Here is a 21,144-nt window from a genome sequence, read left to right as displayed (position 1 = left end):
AGAAAAAAAAAAAAAGTCATTTTCAAAGAGTCTTATCTGATCTTCCTTAAGACAGCTGATTCCACCTGAGGCCACCGCAGTGGAGAGCAGCCCCGCACTTCCTCCGAGGCTGGGCAGCCGCGCGGCGGGGCGGCGGGCGGGCGGGCGGGCGGGCGTCCCGAGCCTGGGCGCTCCGGGGGCGCATCTGCCGCGCGCCCCTCGCCGAGGCCCGGGGCCCGCTCCGCCGCTACGCGCTCCCGAGACCCGGCTCGGCGGGCATGTGCCCCGGACTCCGGCCCCGGCCGGCCGGGCGCCCGCAAGTCTTTCAGGGGGAGGTGCCCAGAGGCGGGCGGCGGGAGGCAACCGCCCGGCGGTGACATCAGCGCGAACCAGACCCGGCCCGGGGGCGCGCAGCGGGCGCGGAGGCGCGACCGGCCGGCGGGGCGGGGGCCACCTCCGCGCGGACAGCGGGGCCCCGCGGGAACCGCGCCCCACCCTACCCCGCAGAGAGAAACGGGGAGTCGGGCTAACCCGCCCACCGGGAACCACTCTAGGGGCGCTGCTGCGGCGGACTCGCAGCCCTTCGAGGTCCGCGATGTAGAGCGCGCATCACTTTCAAGTCGGATCTCCTGTCGTTCTTTTTAAAAGCCCAAGTTCAAGTCGAACTGTTCTCCGGAGGAAACCACTCCTTAGGGTATGGAGCCCTGGGCACCGTGGACGTGGATATGAGCCGTTACTAATAACTATGCATGCCTCTCGAGGTTACTGCAAGGCTTGGGCTAAGATCAAGGGCGGTTAAGCGACTCTGGATATTTCATTAACAAAATCACAGCCAGGGAGTTTTATCCACTGAACAAACACTCTTTAAATAATACTGTTTGAATATTAACTCAGCAAGCCAAATCTTAGCCTTTGGCGGGGGGAGAAAATTTCACAGTTTCATTTAAATAAACTAAGATCTATCCATTCTTTATTTTATGAAATAAGCAATCATGCCAGAATAGCAGATAGAGGGCAGATTTTCTTTCCTCAAACTCACAAAATAATCTTTCGAACATAAATAAAACTGTGCTGGCCCCAAGTGAAGACAGGTCTAGTAAAAACAACAGTAAACTTCTCTGATAACTTAACAGAAGAGATGTGGGAGGGGCCTTTTGTACCTTTCGTGAGAAAATGATTCCAAAATGATTTTTTATAAAAGTAAGAACTGAATCTTTTTTTTAAAAAAAAATCTATCCATAACCAGAACTCTATAGGCAACATACCCATTCACTTATTAGATGTAACTCATATTAAGTTGGAAAAAATATATACATAGCCAACTATAAGGGATAATATACATAATAAACTACCCATCAACATAATAATATCAAAGCCCACTCTTCACGGTCAAGAAGTGAAATATCTCAGCAAGCACTTGATTCTATCTGAGCACACAGGCTGTTCTGCTGCCTGGATAATAAGACAAAGAAAACCCGCCCACAGTTACCATGTTTGAACAATGAGTCGGGCACCAGGCCACAATCAGCAGAGATGGAGTGACTGACTGCCAGCTGCCACGGCCTTCCTTACGCAAGTAGCTCCTGGGAAGCTACTCACTCGTGGCTACGTGGATAAGAAAGTTTCCACAAAGTGTGGACCAGAGTTGCTCACAGAACTTTTCCTAAGAAACAACGGCCCTCCTTCCAGCCCCCGTAGCCTCTAACTCTAAATCATGAACTCAGTTCTAATCTGGTCTTCCAGCTCTCTGTAAAGCTAAAGACAGCAACCCTGCATTTGAAATGAAGAGTACACTTTTAAAGCTACACAAATAATTCATTCATAATTTCAGCCATTCATCAAACAGGCTCCACTATCTGCCAAGCAGCACAGGAAACCCTGGCAAAGTGCAGGTGCCCAGAGAGGCAGGACCCTCGCCCCGTGTGACTGACAGTGAGGTGGAGAGTGTGGATGAGAAAGTGTGTGGGACACAGCCGGGAAGCAGGAAGTGCGATGGAGAAATCTCCTCTGATGGATTATATTTAACAGTGCACCATTTATGTAATAACTGAGTTCCTATTTTATTAAGCTGATTTCAACTAACTCTACAAAAGATGATCCTGGTACATTAGTGTTCCATTTGATATTTGTACTCTTAACATTACATTGGTATTGATGACAACAACTTGTATATTTATCTTTGTTACCTGAAATCAGATTCCAAAGATCTATCTGGGTAACTTAAGAGAACTCATATTTAGAGCAGGACCCGACTGGTTGATCATTTCTTCCTAAATTCGAGTTATACAGCTACTTTTCAATGCGATGCTCTCTAAAGTTAGTATTAATAAAATCAAAATGTATTGAACTGTGTTAAATATGTTTACCATTATACATATAAGAAATATACAATGAATAAATGAGCAAAGCTCTTCCGAAAAGCAGTCAAAAGTATTCAGAAATCACAATGTTAAACTGGTCTCGAAAGGCAAGTCTACACAGCCTACTTGATGTGATCCAGTTAAAATACTTTGTAAAGGTAGATAATTTTGGAAAAGTACACAAACACTAGTTGAATTATAAGCAAGAAATATTTTATATTTCTAAAATTAAAAAAGAAAGTTTCTGAAGAATCTTACCACAAAGTATCATACAATGATCCATGTCTTAGAAAAGATAAAAGGCCAATTTTATCAACTGAAACATGGAGTTTTTAGAGCTGAAAGGCTAGAAATATTAGGAAATTCAAGTGTAGTAAGTGGACAATGTTTGTGAGTAAATGCAATATTATCCATAAAAGCTGATGAACTTATCTTCCTGGCCCAGTAGCTCCTGAAATATGAATTAGAAGCCAGACAAGAGATGTGTGGGGTGTTTTAAGTACAAACCTAGGCCTTAGAGACAACAATTTCTATTATTCTTTCTAAAACAGATATGCTTTTTGCTAAGGAAAACTGAAAGCATCTTAGGTTCTCAGGTTTTAAAGTGATAAACTTCATGCATGGATAAAGGATCTTCAAGAATAGTCATCAGATGAATGTGAGTGTGCGTGCATGCTAAGTTGCTTCAGCTGTGTCTGACTCTTCCTTTGCGACTCTGCGGACTGTAGCCCACCAGACTCCTCTATCCGTGGGATTCTCCAGGCAAGAATACTGCAGTGGGCTGCCATGCCTTCCTCCAGGCGTCTCCTGTTGCTCCTGCACTGCAGGCAGATTCTTACTGCTAAGTCACCGGGGAAACTCCATTAGATGACTACGCAGTAACTATTTATTTCAGTTTAACACACTTTACATTTGAAGGAAAGAAGGGTATTCAGACCCCATGACCAAAGCAAACAAGTAATGAAACTTATCAGACTGACTGGTCTTGATGGATATTTATCTTGAACATTGGGTAGGGCCTTTAAACGTGCGCTCCTTAGCTTCCTGTGAGTTATCTTCACAGCATTTACCAACTGAGGCTATTTTTTAATGAATGAATAGAGATCTAGATGAATGTTTAAAAAACATTAACTCATCAGATTTTCTTATCAAGAAACCTACATCATTTCATAACAACAAAGCAAATTCCTCTCTCTCTCTGTTCCCATCTCTCACACACATGGACACCCATACCTTTAAGCAACTTCCCACGTGAGTAAAATAAATTATGTAGGTCTCCTTTTATCTAAGGAAGGCCCTTGATAATGATAAGAGATGCTACAGCCTGGCATTTTTCAGGGGTGGGGAGTGGGAACCACTTTAAGATACAAATTTATCCAGATAACAATAAACCACCAAAAAGTCCCCTGGTATGAAATCACTGGCTGGAACTGTGTTGAGAATGACCCACTTTGACTCCTTGACCTTTCTTTTGTAATTGAAGTGTAGTTGATTTACAATGTTTACAATACTGTGTTAGTTCCCGGTGAATAGCCATCTACACACACACACACACACACACACACACACACACACAATCTATTACAAGATATTGAATATAGTTCCCTGGTGTCCAGTAGGTCCTTGTTGTCTATCTGTTTTATATCTTGTAGTATATATCTGGCTAATCCCAAACTCCTAATTTATCCCTCACTCCCCTTTCTCTGCTGGTCACTGTAAGTTTGTTTTCTGTGTTTAACTCCTGGGTCTTCAGTGAAGCCACAGGAGTTAAGAGGTCACAGGACACCCAGAGCATGGCATCAGTTAGAAGCAGACATGGAAAGAGAGCCCGCAGGCCATGCTCCCAGGAGCAAAGCCTTTCAAAGCATGAAGGCCCACCTGCTCCGCTGGCGTGCGTGGTGGAACCCTGCCCCACGGCAGCACCATCCCCGCAGCATGGCGTGGCCTCTGCGTCCGTGGGCCTTCTCGCTTGCCAGCACAGCTGAGATTTCTTCTTCCCAGCATCCTAAAGCCACTCTGACACAGCTGACTGAATAAACGGGACCAGCTGATACAGCCCATGCATCAAGGGGTAGTTTCTACAGTGGAAATAGTCACCTTTAAATATACCAGAGGAAGGTGCTGTGAAATCTGCCTACTAATACAGGTTTATTAACAAAAATCCAGGCAAGTAAGACTATTTCCCCCATGAAAAACCACTTCTGAGAAAGCTTTACTGCATTTCCTCCTGTTCTCAACAAAACAGAGAACAATCTGCCATTGATCTCAAATGGAACAATATGGAGCACTTAAAAACCACTATTAAAGCATTCTTTGGACAGTTTACTTTTATCTTGGAAAATATGGTGACATTACAGAGGTTGTTTCAGGATCATTTAATAAATATCTTAATAGGATACTTGGAAAGTGATTTTTTTTTAGCAGTACTATTTACAAATAGGATCAAATAACCCGGCTGCGCCAGCTTCATGGCACCTGTCATTTTAGGTCCCCCAGCATTCATAGGAGGATGCTGGGTGCCCACTGCCTTCCCCTGTGCCCAAGAACATTCATCACGGCACAGTTACATGTGTTCTGGTTTTTGTATCCGGTTTCAACTTGGCTGTCAGGGAAATTAAAATGGAGGAAGTCTTCAGGCTCTAGAAGCAAGAGCCAGCCTCTGACCTGCCTCCGACCCTGGCTTCCACGCCTGCCCTAGAAGCACAGCAAGTCACACAGCACCGTAGATAAGAAAGGATATGTCCTGGAATCTCTTAAGCCCCTGAGGGCCTGGCCAATCCCCTACGGTGTAAGAAGTCTTCTGACTCACAAGGTGAAACAAGCAGCTCTGTAAAAACTAAACCAGAGACAGACTTGCGTGTGCAAGCACGATGACATAGACTTGCGTGTGCAAGCACGATGACATAGACTTGCGTGTGCAAGCACGATGACATAGACTTGCGTGTGCAAGCACGATGACATAGACTTGCGTGTGCAAGCACGATGACATAGACTTGCGTGTGCAAGCACGATGACATCACTTGCAGCCTGTGATTACAAGCAGGAGTCCACAAAACTGCAATTTGAAGTCTTGCCCATGGGGTGGACACACTGCTCGGGACCCTTTCCCAACTGGGATTCCAGACTGCTGTCAACAAGGGACTTTCCAGCACTGTTTAATCTGGATGTAGGTGGTTGGCTCAATTTGGTGATGTATATGCTATTACTTCCTTCTTGGGCTCCAAAATCACTGCAGACGGTTACTGCAGCATGAAATTAAAAGACACTTGCTCCTTGGTAGAAAACCTGTGACCAACCTAGACAGTATATTAAAAAGCAGAGACATTACTTTGCTGACAAAGGTCGGTACAGTCAAAGCTATGGTTCTTCCAACAGTCAAGTAAGGATGTGAGAGTTGGACCATAAAGAGGGCTGAGCGCTGAAGAAATGCTTCAAACTGTGGTGTTGGAAAAGACTCTTGAGAGTCCCTTGGACTGCAAGGAGATCAAACCAGTTAATCCTAAAGGAAATCAACCCTGAATATTCATTGGAAGGACTGATGCTGAAGCTGACGCTCCAATACTTTGGTCACCTGATGCAAAGAGCTGACTCATTGGAAAAGACCCTGATGCTGGCAAAGACTGAAGGCAGGAGGAGAAGGGGACAACAGAGGATGAGATGGTTGGATGGCATCACTGACTCAATGGACATGAGTTTGAGCACACTCCGGGATATGGTGAAGGACAGGGAAGCCTGGCGTGCTGCGGGCCATGGGGTCACAGAGACTCGGACACAACTGAGTGACTGAACAACAGCATTGTTCCTATTTCTTTTCTTCTAATGACTGTACATCAAGATTAAGTCAAATAATCTAGAAAAAATGAAACTTTTTTTGTGTGTAACAAGTGGTTTCTTTTGTTAATGAGTTCTTCAAACCTGAAACTTAAGTACTGGCTTAAAAATTCTCTGCCTTAAGAAATTTTTGGTTCAGAGAGACGAATACCAGTGATTTGTTCATTTGTGGGAACAAACAGTGACAACTGGGGCAGCCACAGAGTGGCCGGAAAAACCAGCAACAGGTTGTGGGTGAGGCTTTCTACCGCGGCCCAGATGGAGCTGGGGAAGGTCATTATTTAGCTGGAATGTGACTGCATGTGTTCGCTAAAACATCACGTTTCTTTGCTCTTCACCGAGATTAAATCAATTCAGTGTGCTTATAATAATTACTTCACAATGATCAGAAGATCTGATTGGCTGTTGGTGACATCATAGGAAGGCCGGTGTATATTCCTTGTGTAGAATTGGTAGGTCTTTGAAACACAGTAAAAACATGAAAACCTTAATATTCTATTTGATAATGGAGTTTTGATTTGAAGACAATCTTGAGCTGAGAATCTTCAACAGGAGACAGTGATAGGGAACTCCAAAGGGACTTTTTCTTTTTGTCTGGGAATGTATGATAGTGTACACAGAATTTAATGCAATAACTTATGGAAGCATAAGTAGAAAAATGGTACTTTGGGTTATCAATAGTAATAGAAAATACATCAGTCTTTAGACATTTTAGTCCAATGACTACTATTTAGAAATAGGAAAATGATTCAAATTATTTTAAAACATAGCTGAAGTAACCCAAAAGGTAGTACCAATCTCTTTTCAGCAACCTGGAATACTTTCACTGACAGTGAATTAGCACTCTTGGTTCTGAACAATTTTTATTTTCAATCGTTACATTTGGGTTGTATTAAATATGAATTAACTTTATCCTTTCAAGGATATTAACAGCTATTTCTAAGGTTAAATTTTAGGGGGGAAAAGAATGGAACCCTAAAACTCTGTCTCACCTAGCTTATATAATCCATTATGCTCCTGGTGAATATAAGGCATCCTTACTGAGCAACTGGGTAATAGCTATGAAGCTTCAGAACAACTCAGAGGGCAGCCTATTCTATACCATGAAAAACTGTTGAAAGATTTTTCCCCTGACATTAGGTTAAACTAAAGCTCCCTGGTAGAATAATGACAAATTGCATTTTATTCCAAAGTCTATAATGAAAATAGGTCCCGCACTGTGGTGCTTTTCTGTTTCATTTTTAGAAATTATAACATAGCAAACTACTAGTTTTTTTTTTTAACTCAATACACATTATTCCAATGAAGACAATTTTTAAATCTTCCTAAAATATTATGTTAAAACTCATGTTCAACCACGTATTCCAAGTTGCTGAAAAGAGATTGGTACTACCTTTTGGGTTACGTTAGCTATGTTTTAAAAGAATTTGAATCATTTTCCTATTTCTAAATATTAGTCATTGGACTAAGCTTAATGCCCAGCAAAAGTTAGATCGAGATCTGAATTAATTTACAACTATGATCAAGAAAGATATAATTACCAGGACAAGGAAATGTTTGGTTCCCTTTCAGAAGCAGTGGTGCTGGAGGTTAACTGTTCTCATCATTAGCCTCATCACCGTATCTACGGATCTGTTTCGACAACTATAGTACCTAACGTATTCTTTAAGTGCTCCTGGTGTTCTGGATTAAGACAAATAATGATTGATTGACAGATGAATGGCTAAAACAGATGTGATACATATACAAAATGGAATACTCAGCCATAAGAAAGAACATGGATGGACATAAAGACTGTCATACTGAGTGAAGTAAGTCAGATAGAGAAAAATGTCAAATGATAAACCTAAAAAAAAAAAAGACAAATGCACCTATTTACAAAACAGAGACTCACAGACAGAGAAACAAGTTTATGGTTTCCCAAGGGAAAAGGTGGGGTAGGGATAAACTAGGAAGTTGGGATTAACAGATATACACACTGCTGCTGCTGCTGCTGCTAAGTCGCTTCAGTCGTGTCCAACTCCGTGCGACCCCATAGACGGCAGCCCACCAGGCTCCCCCGTCCTTGGGATTCTCCAGGCAAGAACACTCGAGTGGGTACTATATATAAAACAGATAACCAACAAGGACCTACTGTACAGCACAGGGAACTATACTGAAGATTCTTAAATAACCAATAAGGGAAATGAATCTGAAAATTTTTATATATATGTATATGGGGGAGAGAGGGATTAAACAATAAATATACATACATATATATATATATATACACACACACACACATAACTGAATCTCTGGCTGTACACCTAAAACTAACATGATATTGTAAATCAACCATACTTCAATATTAAAAATCAGGAAAACAAACATAAATGACAACAATGGATGGTTATTCAAGGCACCCAAATCAGTCTAGAGCAAAGATGATTTGAAAGTTTCCCAGAAAAAAATGTAAGATGTGCAATGTGATGAATAAAGTTGACCAAAACACTGCACTATATTCACAAAACATCCAGGCTCTCTCTAACAACTTAACACCTACATGACCCTGGGAATGTCACTTCCCCTCCCTCGTCTCAGCTTTCTTACAATAAGATGCAAATAATAATAGGACCCAACTCTCAAGACTGTCAACTGGATTAAAGACAGTCTAGTGTTTGCTCAGTCGTATCCAACTCTTTTCAACCCCATGGACTGCAGATGGTAGCCATGAAATTAAAAGATGCTTACTCCTTGGAAGGAAAGTTATGACCAATCTAGACAGCATATTCAAAAGCAGAGACATTACTTTATGGAACAAAGGTCCATCTCATCAAGGCTATGGTTTTTCCAGTGGTCATGTATGGATGTGAGAGTTGGACTATAAAGAAAGCTGAGCACCGAAGAATTGATGCTTATGAACTGTGGTGTTGGAGAAGACTCTTGAGAGTCCCTTGGACTGCAAGGAGATCCACCAGTCCATCCTAAACGAGATCAGTCCTAAATGTTCATTGGAAGGACTGATGTTGAAGCTGAAACTCCAATACTTTGGCCACGTGATGCCAAGAGCTAACTCACTTGAAAAGACCCTGCTGATGTGAAATATTGAAGGCAGGAGCAGAAGGGGACGACAGAGGATGAAATGGTTGGATGGCATCACCGACTCAATGGACATGAGTTTGAGTAAGCTCTGGGAGTTGGTGATGGACAGGGAGGCCTGGCGTGCTGCAGTCCATGGGCTTGCAAAGAGTCAGACACGACTGAGTGACTGAACTGAACTGGACTGTAGCCCACCAGGTTTTTCCGTCCATGGCGTTTTCCAGGCAAGAATACTGGAATGGGTTGCAATTTCCTTCTCCAAGTGTTATGCTTGACACACAGAAAGTGAAAGAAAGTGAAGTTGCTCAGTCGTGTCCGACTCTTTGCGACCCCATGGGCTGTAGCCTATCAGGCTCCTCCGTCCATGGGATTTTCCAGGCAAGAGTGCTGGAATGGATTGCCATTTCCTTCTCCAGGGGATCTTCCCGACCCAGGAATCCAACCCAGGTCTCCCACATTGCAGGCAGACGCTTTACCATCTGAGCCACCAGGGAAGCCCACAATAAATGTTAATCGTTGTAATGGTTATTTTTCAGAACATGCACATGTAACACACACACAGAAAACAGAATGAGTGACTGTGTAAGCCACTGTCTTTATTCACCATACATTCCTGTTCTTTTTTACCCATGGCACTGGTATACCAAAGGCAGATAACTGTCTCCTTGGAAACTTTTATTTCAATCACTGGGTTTCAAGACACTGAAGCTATGTCATGATATTATTATTACTCAATTTCGTTAAAAGCAGTCAACTCCCTCCAAAGTAATCAGAAAACAAATACAGCATGTCAAGTGGCTTATTTCAGAAGACATGATCCCTTTGTTTTTCTTCACAGTCAAATAAAACAATCTCTGTATACATGAACGGTAACGAGGCTTATTTAGTGCTTTTCAGTTTGCAAAATACTTTCAAAGAAATAGTGATTTTTTTTCTTACAAATAGTTGAAGTAGTGAAAAGAGACGGAGAAGGCAATGGCACCCCACTCTGGTACTCTTGCCTGGAGAATCCCATGGACGGAGGAGCCTGGTGGGCCATAGTCCATGGGGTCGCTAAGAGTCGGACACGACTGAGCAACTTCACTTTCACTTTTCACTTTCATGCATTGGAGAAGGAAATGGCAACCCACTCCAGTGTTCTTGCCTGGGAATCCCAGGGACGGGGGAGCCTGGTGGGCTGCCATCTATGGGGTCGCACAGAGTCGGACATGACTGAAGTGACTTAGCAGCAGCAGTGAAAAGAGATGAGGCCTACTCTTTTTTTTTCTACACAAAGTCACAGAACATCTAGGGAAATGGTACCACTTCATGAAGGCAGTGAACAGAGCCAACTTGCATCAGTGCAAAGACCATCTGATCACTGTCATGTAAGCATCAAGCCTTGCTTGTTGGGCTCCACAAAAATTCCAGAGACTCACTCCTCAGAGCCTCCACCCAGTCTTCCAAGTTGCAATGGCCACAGAATTTTGTTTTTCTAATACAGAATTATCTTATATGAAACCTTTATTTTTCAAACCACAAGTATGACAGTGTGACAGAGAAATGAAGGGAGTTAAGTCAACAGTGAGGCCGCTCCTTCCACCTCCAGAATCAAGACCCAAATTCAGAACCGCAGGTTTTTAAGCCCTGCAGGGACGGGGCTTCAAAGGCACTCCATAAACAGCAAATAATCATGTTAGTAACAGAGAAGAAAAAGAAGCTACTTTGAAGTTACTTTTTAAAATTCAGTCACCTAAAAACAATGTCATGAAAGAGAAGCAAAGGAAAGACATTGTCAAGTACAGTAGCAGAGAATTTTGAAGTCTATTTGATTTATATTCATTTCTCCTGGGAAATGATTTCTAGGTTTGCAAATTCTGTTTGTATTTGATCCTCTCTGATGTTTCACGGGCTGGCGGTGGGACTCAGCGTCACACAGGCCTTTACTGCAAAGCAGAATGAACCTCGTGGATGGTCCCCCAGCCACTCCACAGGCTCCCGTCAGTCCCAAGCAGCAAAGGCTGGGCAGCCAGGACCTTCCCTCTGTCCCCATCCAGATGGGATTCTGTGCACGACACCCTGAGCAAGGCCACATCACTGACCCGGACCCTGGCACTGACCTCACCACCTTCTCCTGCACCCCATCGTCAGGCATCACTGCCGCTGCTGGTGAGAAATGTGTACTCACTCCAAGTGTACAGCCCCACGTGTACTCAGCTCCATGTGTACTCGGCCCAAGTGTACAGCCCCACGTGTACTCAGCTCCACGTGTACAGCCCCACATATGAAATGAAAGTCATTCAGTCGTGTCCGACTCTTTGTGACCCCTTGGACTATATGGTCTATGGAATTCTCCAGGCCAGAATACTGGAGTGGGTAGCCTTTCCCTTCTCCAGAGGATCTTCCCAACCCAGGGATCGAACCAGGCTCTCCTGCATTACAGGCAGATTCTTTACCAGCTGAGCCACAAGGGAAGCCCCACGTGTACTCAGTCCCAGGGCGCTCACAGTCCCATCAGAAATAATTTACTCGCAATCGTCTGGGGCATGAGCCCCAAATCTTAAGTTTTATAGACCCAGGATTACAAAAGGGAAACTCTGCTTTTAAAAGAAGAATTTGGGGAAAAAACTAAGCTAAAAAGGAGAAGAAGACCATGAAAAGGATAAGGGGAGGAAGAGACTGTAATTCACCATGAGAGAAAATGCGAGGACACAAACAGAAGAGCACACACTCGTGATGGGTGGATGCGCCGGTCTCCGTGGTCGAGTTGCGGGAGCCGTGAGCGACGTCAGAAACCGACGCCAGGCTTCCCTGGAGGCTCAGGGGTAAAGAATCAGCCTGCCAGTGCAGGAGACAGGCTTCAGTCCCCAGCACAGGAGACTGCACACGCCATGGAGCAGCTAAGCCTGGGTGCCACGTTCCTCGGGCCTGTGCGCCAGAAGGCAGGGGTGCCCAGTGCTGGGCCCCGGAGCCTGCGTTCCGAAACCAGAGCAGCCACCACAACAGGACACCCGCACACCACCTCTGGAGAGCAGCCCCGCAAGTAGGGAAAGCGCCCGCACAGCAACGAAGACCCAGCAGAGCCAAATGCAAATAAATGAAATTTAAAAAAATAGACACCAGCCTTCCAAGCACCCTGTGACTTCCTAGGTCATCTCAAGCCTTATCCCACAAGAGGCCAAAGCAGAAGCAGAAGGACCCACCTGCCCTGCCCAGATACCCGCTACACAGATGCTCATTTGAGCTCCAACACTGCCTGATGATCCTACTTGAAGATGCTGCAAAACAGGCCACCTCCTTCTCTGTCAACCAGTCTTCTTTAATGGAAGTTTTATTTTTTATTTTATTATCATTATTATTTTTGGTCACGCTGCAAGATATGTGGGATTTCAGTTCGACCAAGGATCGAACCTGTGCCCCCTGCAGCGGAAGCATCGAGTCTTAACCACTGGGCCACCAGGAAATCTCTATTCACATCTCTGAATAACCAAAACGCAGAATAAAAAGGAAGCACTCCCTACCTTGAACACATCGAGCTGTTGATTAATTGTTTCTGTTTCCATGCCAACGGGGCCTTGAGACTCCTCAAGCTCCTCAGCCTTCTGGAGCAGAGTAGAAAACTCCCGGAGTTTGCTATAGAATTCCTCAAGGCGCACAATGGTCCCTTCGACCTGCTCTTTCCTGGCTTGTGCACGGTCCCAGAGCTTGTTGCACTGTTTGCTTAAAGCCTCCAGGTCCCGCTTAATGCCGACGAGGTCGGGAGAGGCTTCCTCCGTGGCCAGCATCATCTTGCAGGTCTTATTGGCATTGGCGTTGTTTGCGATGAGCGCATCCAGCTTCTCCAGGAAGGCTCTGATGGCTTCCTTCTGCTTCTGCAGTGTCTCCGCGTCTCTCCCAACTGGGGCCATGCCGTCCAGCTCATCATCAAACTCTGCGAACTGAGAAAACATCTCTCGGATGGTGTTCTGGAAATGGCCAATGCCCTGAAGCTTGGTTTCTAAGAACGAGCACTTGTCGTCCACCTGCTGGCTAAGGGAGTCGTGCTCCTGAGCTAAGGTCTCCGCTTGGAGCAGGATCTCAGAGGTGCCCTTGGAGTCAGAGGCCTCCGCCACGAGGTCCCGGGCAAGCCCCTGGGCCAGATCCACCTGCGACTTCAAGGTCTGGAGGGCTTTCTGCTGGGTCTGCAACACGGTCAGGGACTTGCTGCTGTGAGCCTGGGGCCCAAGGGAGTCGTGCACCGCGAGCTGGTCCTTTGCACCCTGAAGCTGGCGCTGAGCTTCTCTGGAAACTTCCTGGAACTCTTTAAACTTCTGGGCCATGTTCTCAAGGGAGAATTTCTTCCTGTGCACCTGCTCAGTGACCGTGTCCACCTTCCGGAGCAGGCACTCCCTCTCCTCTGCTACCACCTCCTGGTCCACCTCACAGACGCCGAGCAGGCTGCCAGCTGCACCACTCAGCTGCTCCACCAGCCCGAAATGCTGGTCCATCTCCTTCTGCAGAGCCTTCAACCGGGCGAGGGCATTCTCTGTCTCAGCGGGATCCAAGCTACACTTGATTTCCTCAAGGCTGCCTTGACATCTGTCTATCCACGGCCTGAGCGTGTCCACGTGCTCTTTATACTTGAGGGCTCTCTCCAGCGTGTCCTTCACCCTGTCTTCTCGGTCCTTCACCTGCTTCTGCAGTCCATCCCAGTTGGTTTTAATAGTGTTCAGCTGTAACTGCAAGGCTACTTTCTCAGACCCTTGGGTTTTTAGTAACAGGTTTTCACCTTCTGCAATGGTTTTCTCATAAAGGTGAGACTGGGCAGTCAGCGTTTTCCTGAAGTCTTTCTGATCTTTCACTAATGACTCCAAGACGTCAATTTTGGCGGATATCAGGGGAGAATTGTTTTGTTCTTCCTTCTTAGTATCCAGCCAAGCCTGGAAATCTCTAGACATTTGCTGAAATTGGTGAGAGCTGGCACAGGCTGATTGAAGGTGCTCGACATGGGTCTCTAAAAAGTGAAATCACAGACAGGTTTATTTTACATCAAAATGTTGAATGAACCTGTGAAAAGCTAAGGGAAAAACCACCAACTAGAAACACAGAGTAATCTAAATGCAAAGGCTACTAGCACTGACGTTACACACAAAGAGTGGGTGGGAGGGCAAGAGAAGGGCTCTACAAGAAGAAGAGGGAGCTTCGTGGCCAGATGCCACAGCCACCTCTGTCCCAGGGCAGAGACGTGACTACTGCTCAAAGCTCCAGGTGATGCTGATAAACAACTCACCCCTTATCAATCGTGACCTTTCGACCTGTGATTTCCCCCGCTTTGGCTGCACAGCATGCAGGATCTCAGTCCCTGGACTAGGGACTGAACCTGTGTCCCTGCCTCGGGAGCAAGGAACCTAACCCCTGAACCACCAGGGAAGTCCCACCTGTGCAATTTTTACCCATCACTTGGACAAAATAAGGCAGTCTGCGAGGACTACAGGGTTCTGGGTTTCAATCAGCCTGTTATGTGCTGCAGGGCCCGGGGCGAATGACTGAAGCCCAAGGTCTCATTTCCCCAAGTCTGAAGCAGCAACACTGACAGACGCTGTCTCGGGCGTGAGGGGACCCTGCATGCACTGAGCTGAACGCCAGTGATGGAACAGGGCTCCTGATGGAGTCATCACCACTGTGATTGTCACAGCTCGTATCTGCTACCCGCACCACATCAGAATCCAGGGACAAGCCTGAAATGGTTGCTCCGATCAGTAAACAAGTCCAATCCATTATTAACAAACATAAACCGGGTGAGGGTGTTTCTCTGCAAACGACACAAACAGACGCCCGCGCGCTCTCCTCTGCCCGGCCCCACTCGGCCCAGAAACACCACAGCAGGCGAGAGGGGAACGGGCAGGGCGGCTCTCTCCCACGTGTCTCTTGGGAGAAGCTCCCGTGACACAGCCAGACGAACTAACTGCGGGCAAGAAAATGACACCAAGCCTTTTTGGTAACTGTTCATCTCCTTTCCCGATAAAAACAAAACTGTGACGTAGCATGAACGTCTACACTTTTAAAAATCAATTTTTCTATTTTTTTTTACTATTTTCTTTAAAATGAAGCATAGGTGATTTACGAAGTTGTGTTAACTTCCGCTGTAGAGCAAAGTGATTCAGTTTTACATACACACACATTCTTTTTCATATTCCTTACCATTATGGTTTATCCCAGGCCACTGAATACAGTTCCCTGTGCTGTACGGCAGGACTCTGTTGTTTACGCATTCTATGTTATATCCTATGATAAACCATAATGGAAAAGAATATTTAAAAAGAATGTGTGTGTGTGTGTGTGTGTAACTGAATCACAGGCTTCCTATGTAGCTCATGGGAATCCGCCTGCCAAGGCAGAAGACTTGGGAGACATGAGTTTGGTCGCTGGGTCAGGAAGATCCCCTGGAGGAGGGCATGGCAACCCACTCCAGTGTTCTTGCCAAGAAAATCCCAAGGACGGAGGAGCCTGGCAGGCTACCAGTCTGTGGGATCACAGAGTTGAAGACGACAGAGCACGCGTGCATAACTGAATCACTCTGCTGCACAATGCCAAAATTAACACAACACTGTGATTAAAAAAAAAAAAACAAAAAACAAAAAACACTGTGATTAACTAAACTTCAACAACAACAACAAAAATTTTTTTAAATAGTATGCATCTGCTAGCCTCAGACTCCCTCACCGTCACTCCCCTATCCCTCTCCCCTTGGCGGTCTCAAGTCTACTCTCGCTCTCTGTTCGTCTGTGAATACCAGTCGGGGGCACCTGAGATTTCCTGGGCCAGCTGTGCGGTGGCCTGCGCCCACACCGGATCCCCCGGCACCTGCACAGACCCCACCCCGCAGGCCGTGTGCACGGCGGCCAGGACCTGCGTTCCACGTGCCTGAGACTGCCTCTTCACACGCACTTCTCACTACGGGCAGGTCCTCTGTTGGAGCCCGATTTACCCGGCAGCTTGGCTTGTTCATGGATCCCTCTCTCTAGGACACACGTGCACTCACAGAAGACACACACACCTGCTTTCTGCTCCAGATCCTTGAACGATTTCAAGACGCCTTCCAGCTGCCGGCTGAGCTCTGCTCTCAGATACTCTTCTCGGACCAGGGCCGCCAGGTCGTCGCCCAGGGCCTGCGCCGCGCTGATCCGCTTCCCCTCCTGCTCCACCGCCTGCTTCAGCTTCTGGGCCGTTTCCAGCTGCTGGCTCATGGCGTCGGGGTGTGCACTGCCGGCCACGCTGCTGCTGAGCTGATCGTCCAGGTCGGCCAGCTTCTCGGACAGGCTTCTCAGCAGGCTTTGATACTGGGTGCTTTTCCCAACGGCCTGGTCGATGCGGTCACACCGGTCCCTCAGCTGGCCGGTGAGGCTGTCCCATTTCTGGGTCACGGCCGCCAGCTGCTCCTTCACAGTCCCGTGGAGGGACGGGTGCTCCCCAGGTCTCTGCAGGATGCCCTGGCCGGCCGTGGTCAGCTGCTCGTACTGCGGCTTCCTGGTGTCGAACTCCTGCAGGAGAATCTGAGAGAAAGAGAGAGCGAGGGTAACTAAGCACACAGATGACTGGAGAACCAGTTACAGGAAACACGGCTTTATGCTTCTGCGCAGAAATGATAGTTAATTGTCTAGCTTTTATTTTTGCTTTTGTTACCGCTTTCCTAGCTTTTATTTCAAAGGCAGTGCGGTTATCATAAACTAAACCCAAAGGGCAATGCTGCCTCACAGAGATAACACTTGGTCTAAAATAACATCCCCCAAAGGCGGGGGAGAAATAAATAAATATTTTTGCTAGCCTGGGGAGAAGGAAGAGAAATTTATGCACAAGTTCTCACACACAAAGGGAAACACGGAGTTTAGACAAGTTCACATCACCCTAGCACCAAATGCGATTTTTCCTCCTTGTACTTTTCTTTTTACAGGAATTTTTGGAATGCTCTATAGCATTTTACACCAAAAAAAAAAAAAAAATGCACAGTGATAACAGTATCAGGCTATACCGATTCACGGTGCATTGATTTACAAAGATTTCTTTTTAAACCCAAGATTGATGTGTAGGCTTTTTTGTAAAGATTTAGCCAATAAATCACATCGTTCCAAGCGTGCAGGCTCACAGAGGCTTTCACTGTAAAATGGATAATCTCCAAATTGTCCTTTTAATGTAGTATTTTGTCTATCTCTGGGAGACCATGGACAATTATTTCTTCTCAAATGTTTCTTTACCTCTTTTGCTTCCAGCCTATTCAGATGAAGAACGTACAAGCCTAGAACAGTATGTAACTCAGCTGCCTGGACTGATTTGTATTTTCAGAGCAGGGATCAGCCTCCCTGCATGAAAACCACCCCCCGCACCGAAAGACGCTCCCGAGACCCCAGTGGCGGTGCTCCTGCGACCACGACTGACTCACATTTTATCAGTGTTTCCCCGTGTGGATTTATCTGCTCATAAAAGTCTAAGTAACCTTGTGGGTTTCAAGGTTCCCTCTCTGCCTCCCTTCTTTCTTCTCCTCCCCAGCTCAGGGCTGTTTTGCATGACCTTTCTAAGTTTCATTATCTACTACCACAGTCAAAATGAATCAAACTCCAAAGGAGTCATTTCTAAACAAGATACTAGCTTCTCATAAAAATGCTATTGCTTATGCAATCACATTAATACTTCAAAGGAGGTCCTCTTTAACAGGGGTCTGTACAAACCACAATATGAACGAGACAGTCAGGGGACGTGACCATCCATGGGCCCTGTGGGCCACTCAGGGATGGTCCAGCGCTTTGCTCCTCTGGGGTCCCCATCAGCATCACACTAGCACCTCACGGGCGTGTGATGCTTCACAGATGCCCACCCAGGCAGGCAGAGCACACACTGTCCAACGCCAGCGTACTTCCCGTGAAAACGCCCCCTTGTTAAGTCACAGGCTCACCTGCACCTGCTGCCTCTGTGTGTTCAGCATGTTCGGGTCAACTGACAAGGGCCCGAGGACGCTGACCATCAGCTCTTTTTCCACGAGCCACTGCTTTAACTGGGCCTCCACCGTCTGGAACTGGGTTAGAGTATTTGAGGATTCTTCCAGCTTTTGTTGTCTATCAACTGTCAATTGATTGAGTTCTTGCCACTTAGAATCTAAAAAACAAAAACAAGATAAAGGATGCAACAGAGGTTTGGTTTTTGTACATTTAACACAACTATATCTTAATGAAGATTACGTAACAACTCAAAAGGATCCCCAATGGCCATCATTCCACCCTCATGACTCTCCCTATATAGTCTATTAAAAAGCCTAACCTAAGGATTCATTGCATTTAACAATACAAATTTTATGGTCCTGAGGGTTGTATGTCAGCTGAAGTATACGAAAAATGAATTTGAATCTGATTTTGGAAGACGTCGTAAATTATGGGATACTCCTAAGAAACCTCACTCCTTCTAGAAGTCCTACAGAGTTTGTTCATTCACCTAGAACTGACCTACTAGAACAATGAACATATATCCTTTTCTTTAATAGCAAACCTTCAATGACCAGTTCGAGGTAAGTGACCCCCAAGTACGTGTACCCACGGCCAACCATGCCCTTCTATGCAAACCAGCAGCCCGCTGCTCGGAAGTTACGCTAAGAGATCTCACCAACCCTTTAAACTCAATGTTGGGGAAAAAAGAAAGCTATGATGTTCCTATCTGAACGGGTAGATTTTTCCAGCTTTTAGATTTTTTTGAAGGTTCTTCTCTCACACATCGTGAGATGCAATAGTTAGATTTCTTTCATGACACTCCTACGTCCTCGATCACCAAACCTTAAAGCCAGTTCTTCCACTCCCAATACCCAAACGCCATGTGGGTCCTGACCCTGTTTCGCCCAGACCAGTGGTTCTCAAACTGGAGCTACGTCAGAGACCCCTGGAGTCTGCTCACACACGACTGGGGACTGAGGACTGAGGAGCAGGTCTGAGTGAGGCCTGAAGGTGCACTTCTAACACGGCCCCGGGGTGCTCAGCTCTTGCTGCTACGAGCGTGTCACACGCACACCCAGACCAGCAGCCGTCTACCCTGCTCCACCACCACCCACGACCCTCAGCTTCAGCGAACTTGTTCTTAAATAATCTCCCTTAGACATCACTGAACACGTCACTCCTGGGCTCAAAGCTCTCAATACGCCACCCACCACCATGCAGACGGCAAAATCTAACCAGCTTTGCTTGACCTGCAGAGGTGCCCCAAAACTGGCCTTGTCTGCTCATCCCAGAGTGTCTGTCCTCCTCTCGTCTGCACCGCTGGCCTCATACCCTCATCCAAACTGGGCGGGCGCACACAGGCCCTTCTGCCCACACGCCCCATCCTGCCTTCAGGACCCGCTGGGTCTCACACCCTGCTAGGATGCCTGCCTGCCACTGCCGCCCAGACAACAGCACGCTCCCTGGAGCCAAGTTACTGACCATCCTTGAACACCAAACACTGCACAGTCATGGAAGCTGTGATGAGCTGTGACAGGCTGCTTTTCAGCCAGCACAGAGCTGCTTTTCCTATAACCCAACCCCTGAAACCTTCCCTAAGTGACATCATTCCATACCGCCTGTTCTAGTCAGTCACAATCTGACAGCAAAACAACGCAAGTAAACATAAGCGAAGAAGAAGAAGAAATATCAAGATCTTATCAGGAAGCTTTCTGAAACATACGTTCCTCACTCCCACCCCTATCTTAAAATGCTTTGACAGTATTCTCCCAAGTAATTCTGATATTCTAGGCGACAGTCACTGAAATAGAGCCCGATTAATTATCAGGCAACAAGAGTTTCTAGCAAAATAAACCTTTCAACATTAAGATCTTTTAGGATGCCTCTTTTTTTACTGCAGCAGAGTGGATTTTACAATGTTATGTCAGTTTCTGGTGTACAACAAAGTAAACCAACTACACATGTAAGGATGACTCCTACTAAACTGAAACATACTTCGAGACGTCTAAGTTCACCACAGCACGCTGCTGCTGCTAAGTCGCTTCAGTCGTGTCCGACTCTGTGTGACCCCATCAACGGCAGCTCACCAGGCTCCGCCATCCCTGGGATTCTCTAGGCAAGAACACTGGAGTGGGTTGCCATTTCCTTCTCCAAGGCATGAAAGTGAAAAGTGAAAGTCAAGTCGCTCAGTCGTGTCTGACTCCTAGCGACCCCATGGACTGCAGCCCACCAGGCTCCTCCGTCCATGCGATTTTCCAGGCAAGAGTACTGGAGTGGGGTGCCATTGCCTTCTCCTCACCACAGCATAGCTAACTCTAAAGGAAGGACAAGGTATAGCTCAATGTAACGGAACAACTGACAGTGAAATGATGTTTGTGACGAGTAAGCACCTTCACTCTGTGCCCGTGTCTGAGCTGCACACACTGACTCACTGCATTCCCCAAACAGCACTACGGCATACAGAGAACGACTCACCGTCTTACGCTCATTTCAGTGTCATCACAATAAGGAAAGGGGGCGATACGCCAACAGGGACTGTGGAGGAGATTCTGCATCTCCGAGGAACGGCGCACGCAGGGACAGGGTGGGAACGTGCACAGCACTCTTCATAAAGAGCAGAGCCCCGACCCCGTGGGGAGCGGCCTCCACAGGCCTGACAGGGAAGGGCCCGGGAGCACGAAGCAGAGGCTGGCAGGGTCCCGTCGGGAACTCCGTGGCAGAAAAGGGCACCCGTCTTTTCCAGACAAATAAACTAAAAGGACTCTCTACACTAAAATATAACAAAGATAAAAAATTAGAGGCACCCAAAATCTAGCTTAAAAAAAAAAAAAAGACCATAAAGAAAACATGTGACTCAATGCACAGCACTGTAGTAACGAGTATCTACCTTCTTTGTAAACATAAATTTCGTTACTGTGTTTAGTGAGAAAAACAAAAGATATGCCAAGGCCTGGCCCCAGACAACA

General features: G+C 46.3%; 1 protein-coding gene across 25 annotated transcripts in view; it reads right to left on the bottom strand.

The window, feature by feature from the left end:
• The window catches only part of DST (dystonin), a 520,430-nt gene that overhangs the window by 91,700 nt on the left and 407,586 nt on the right, over positions 1 to 21,144 (bottom strand). For all 25 annotated transcript variants that reach the window (XM_027524344.1, XM_027524350.1, XM_027524347.1 and 22 more), the window contains 3 exons: positions 18,154 to 18,353; positions 16,264 to 16,759; positions 12,749 to 14,220 (listed from right to left, as the gene is read on the bottom strand). In XM_027524344.1, the coding sequence (XP_027380145.1) occupies positions 12,749 to 14,220; positions 16,264 to 16,759; positions 18,154 to 18,353 (2,168 nt within the window). The remainder of the gene's footprint in view (positions 1 to 12,748; positions 14,221 to 16,263; positions 16,760 to 18,153; positions 18,354 to 21,144) is intronic.

Source organism: Bos indicus x Bos taurus, chromosome 23 (assembly GCF_003369695.1).
Source record: "Bos indicus x Bos taurus breed Angus x Brahman F1 hybrid chromosome 23, Bos_hybrid_MaternalHap_v2.0, whole genome shotgun sequence".
NCBI classification, from domain to species: Eukaryota; Metazoa; Chordata; class Mammalia; order Artiodactyla; family Bovidae; genus Bos; species Bos indicus x Bos taurus.
The sequence above is the reverse complement of the archived record's forward strand: the minus strand, read 5'-3'. Positions and strand labels throughout refer to the sequence as shown.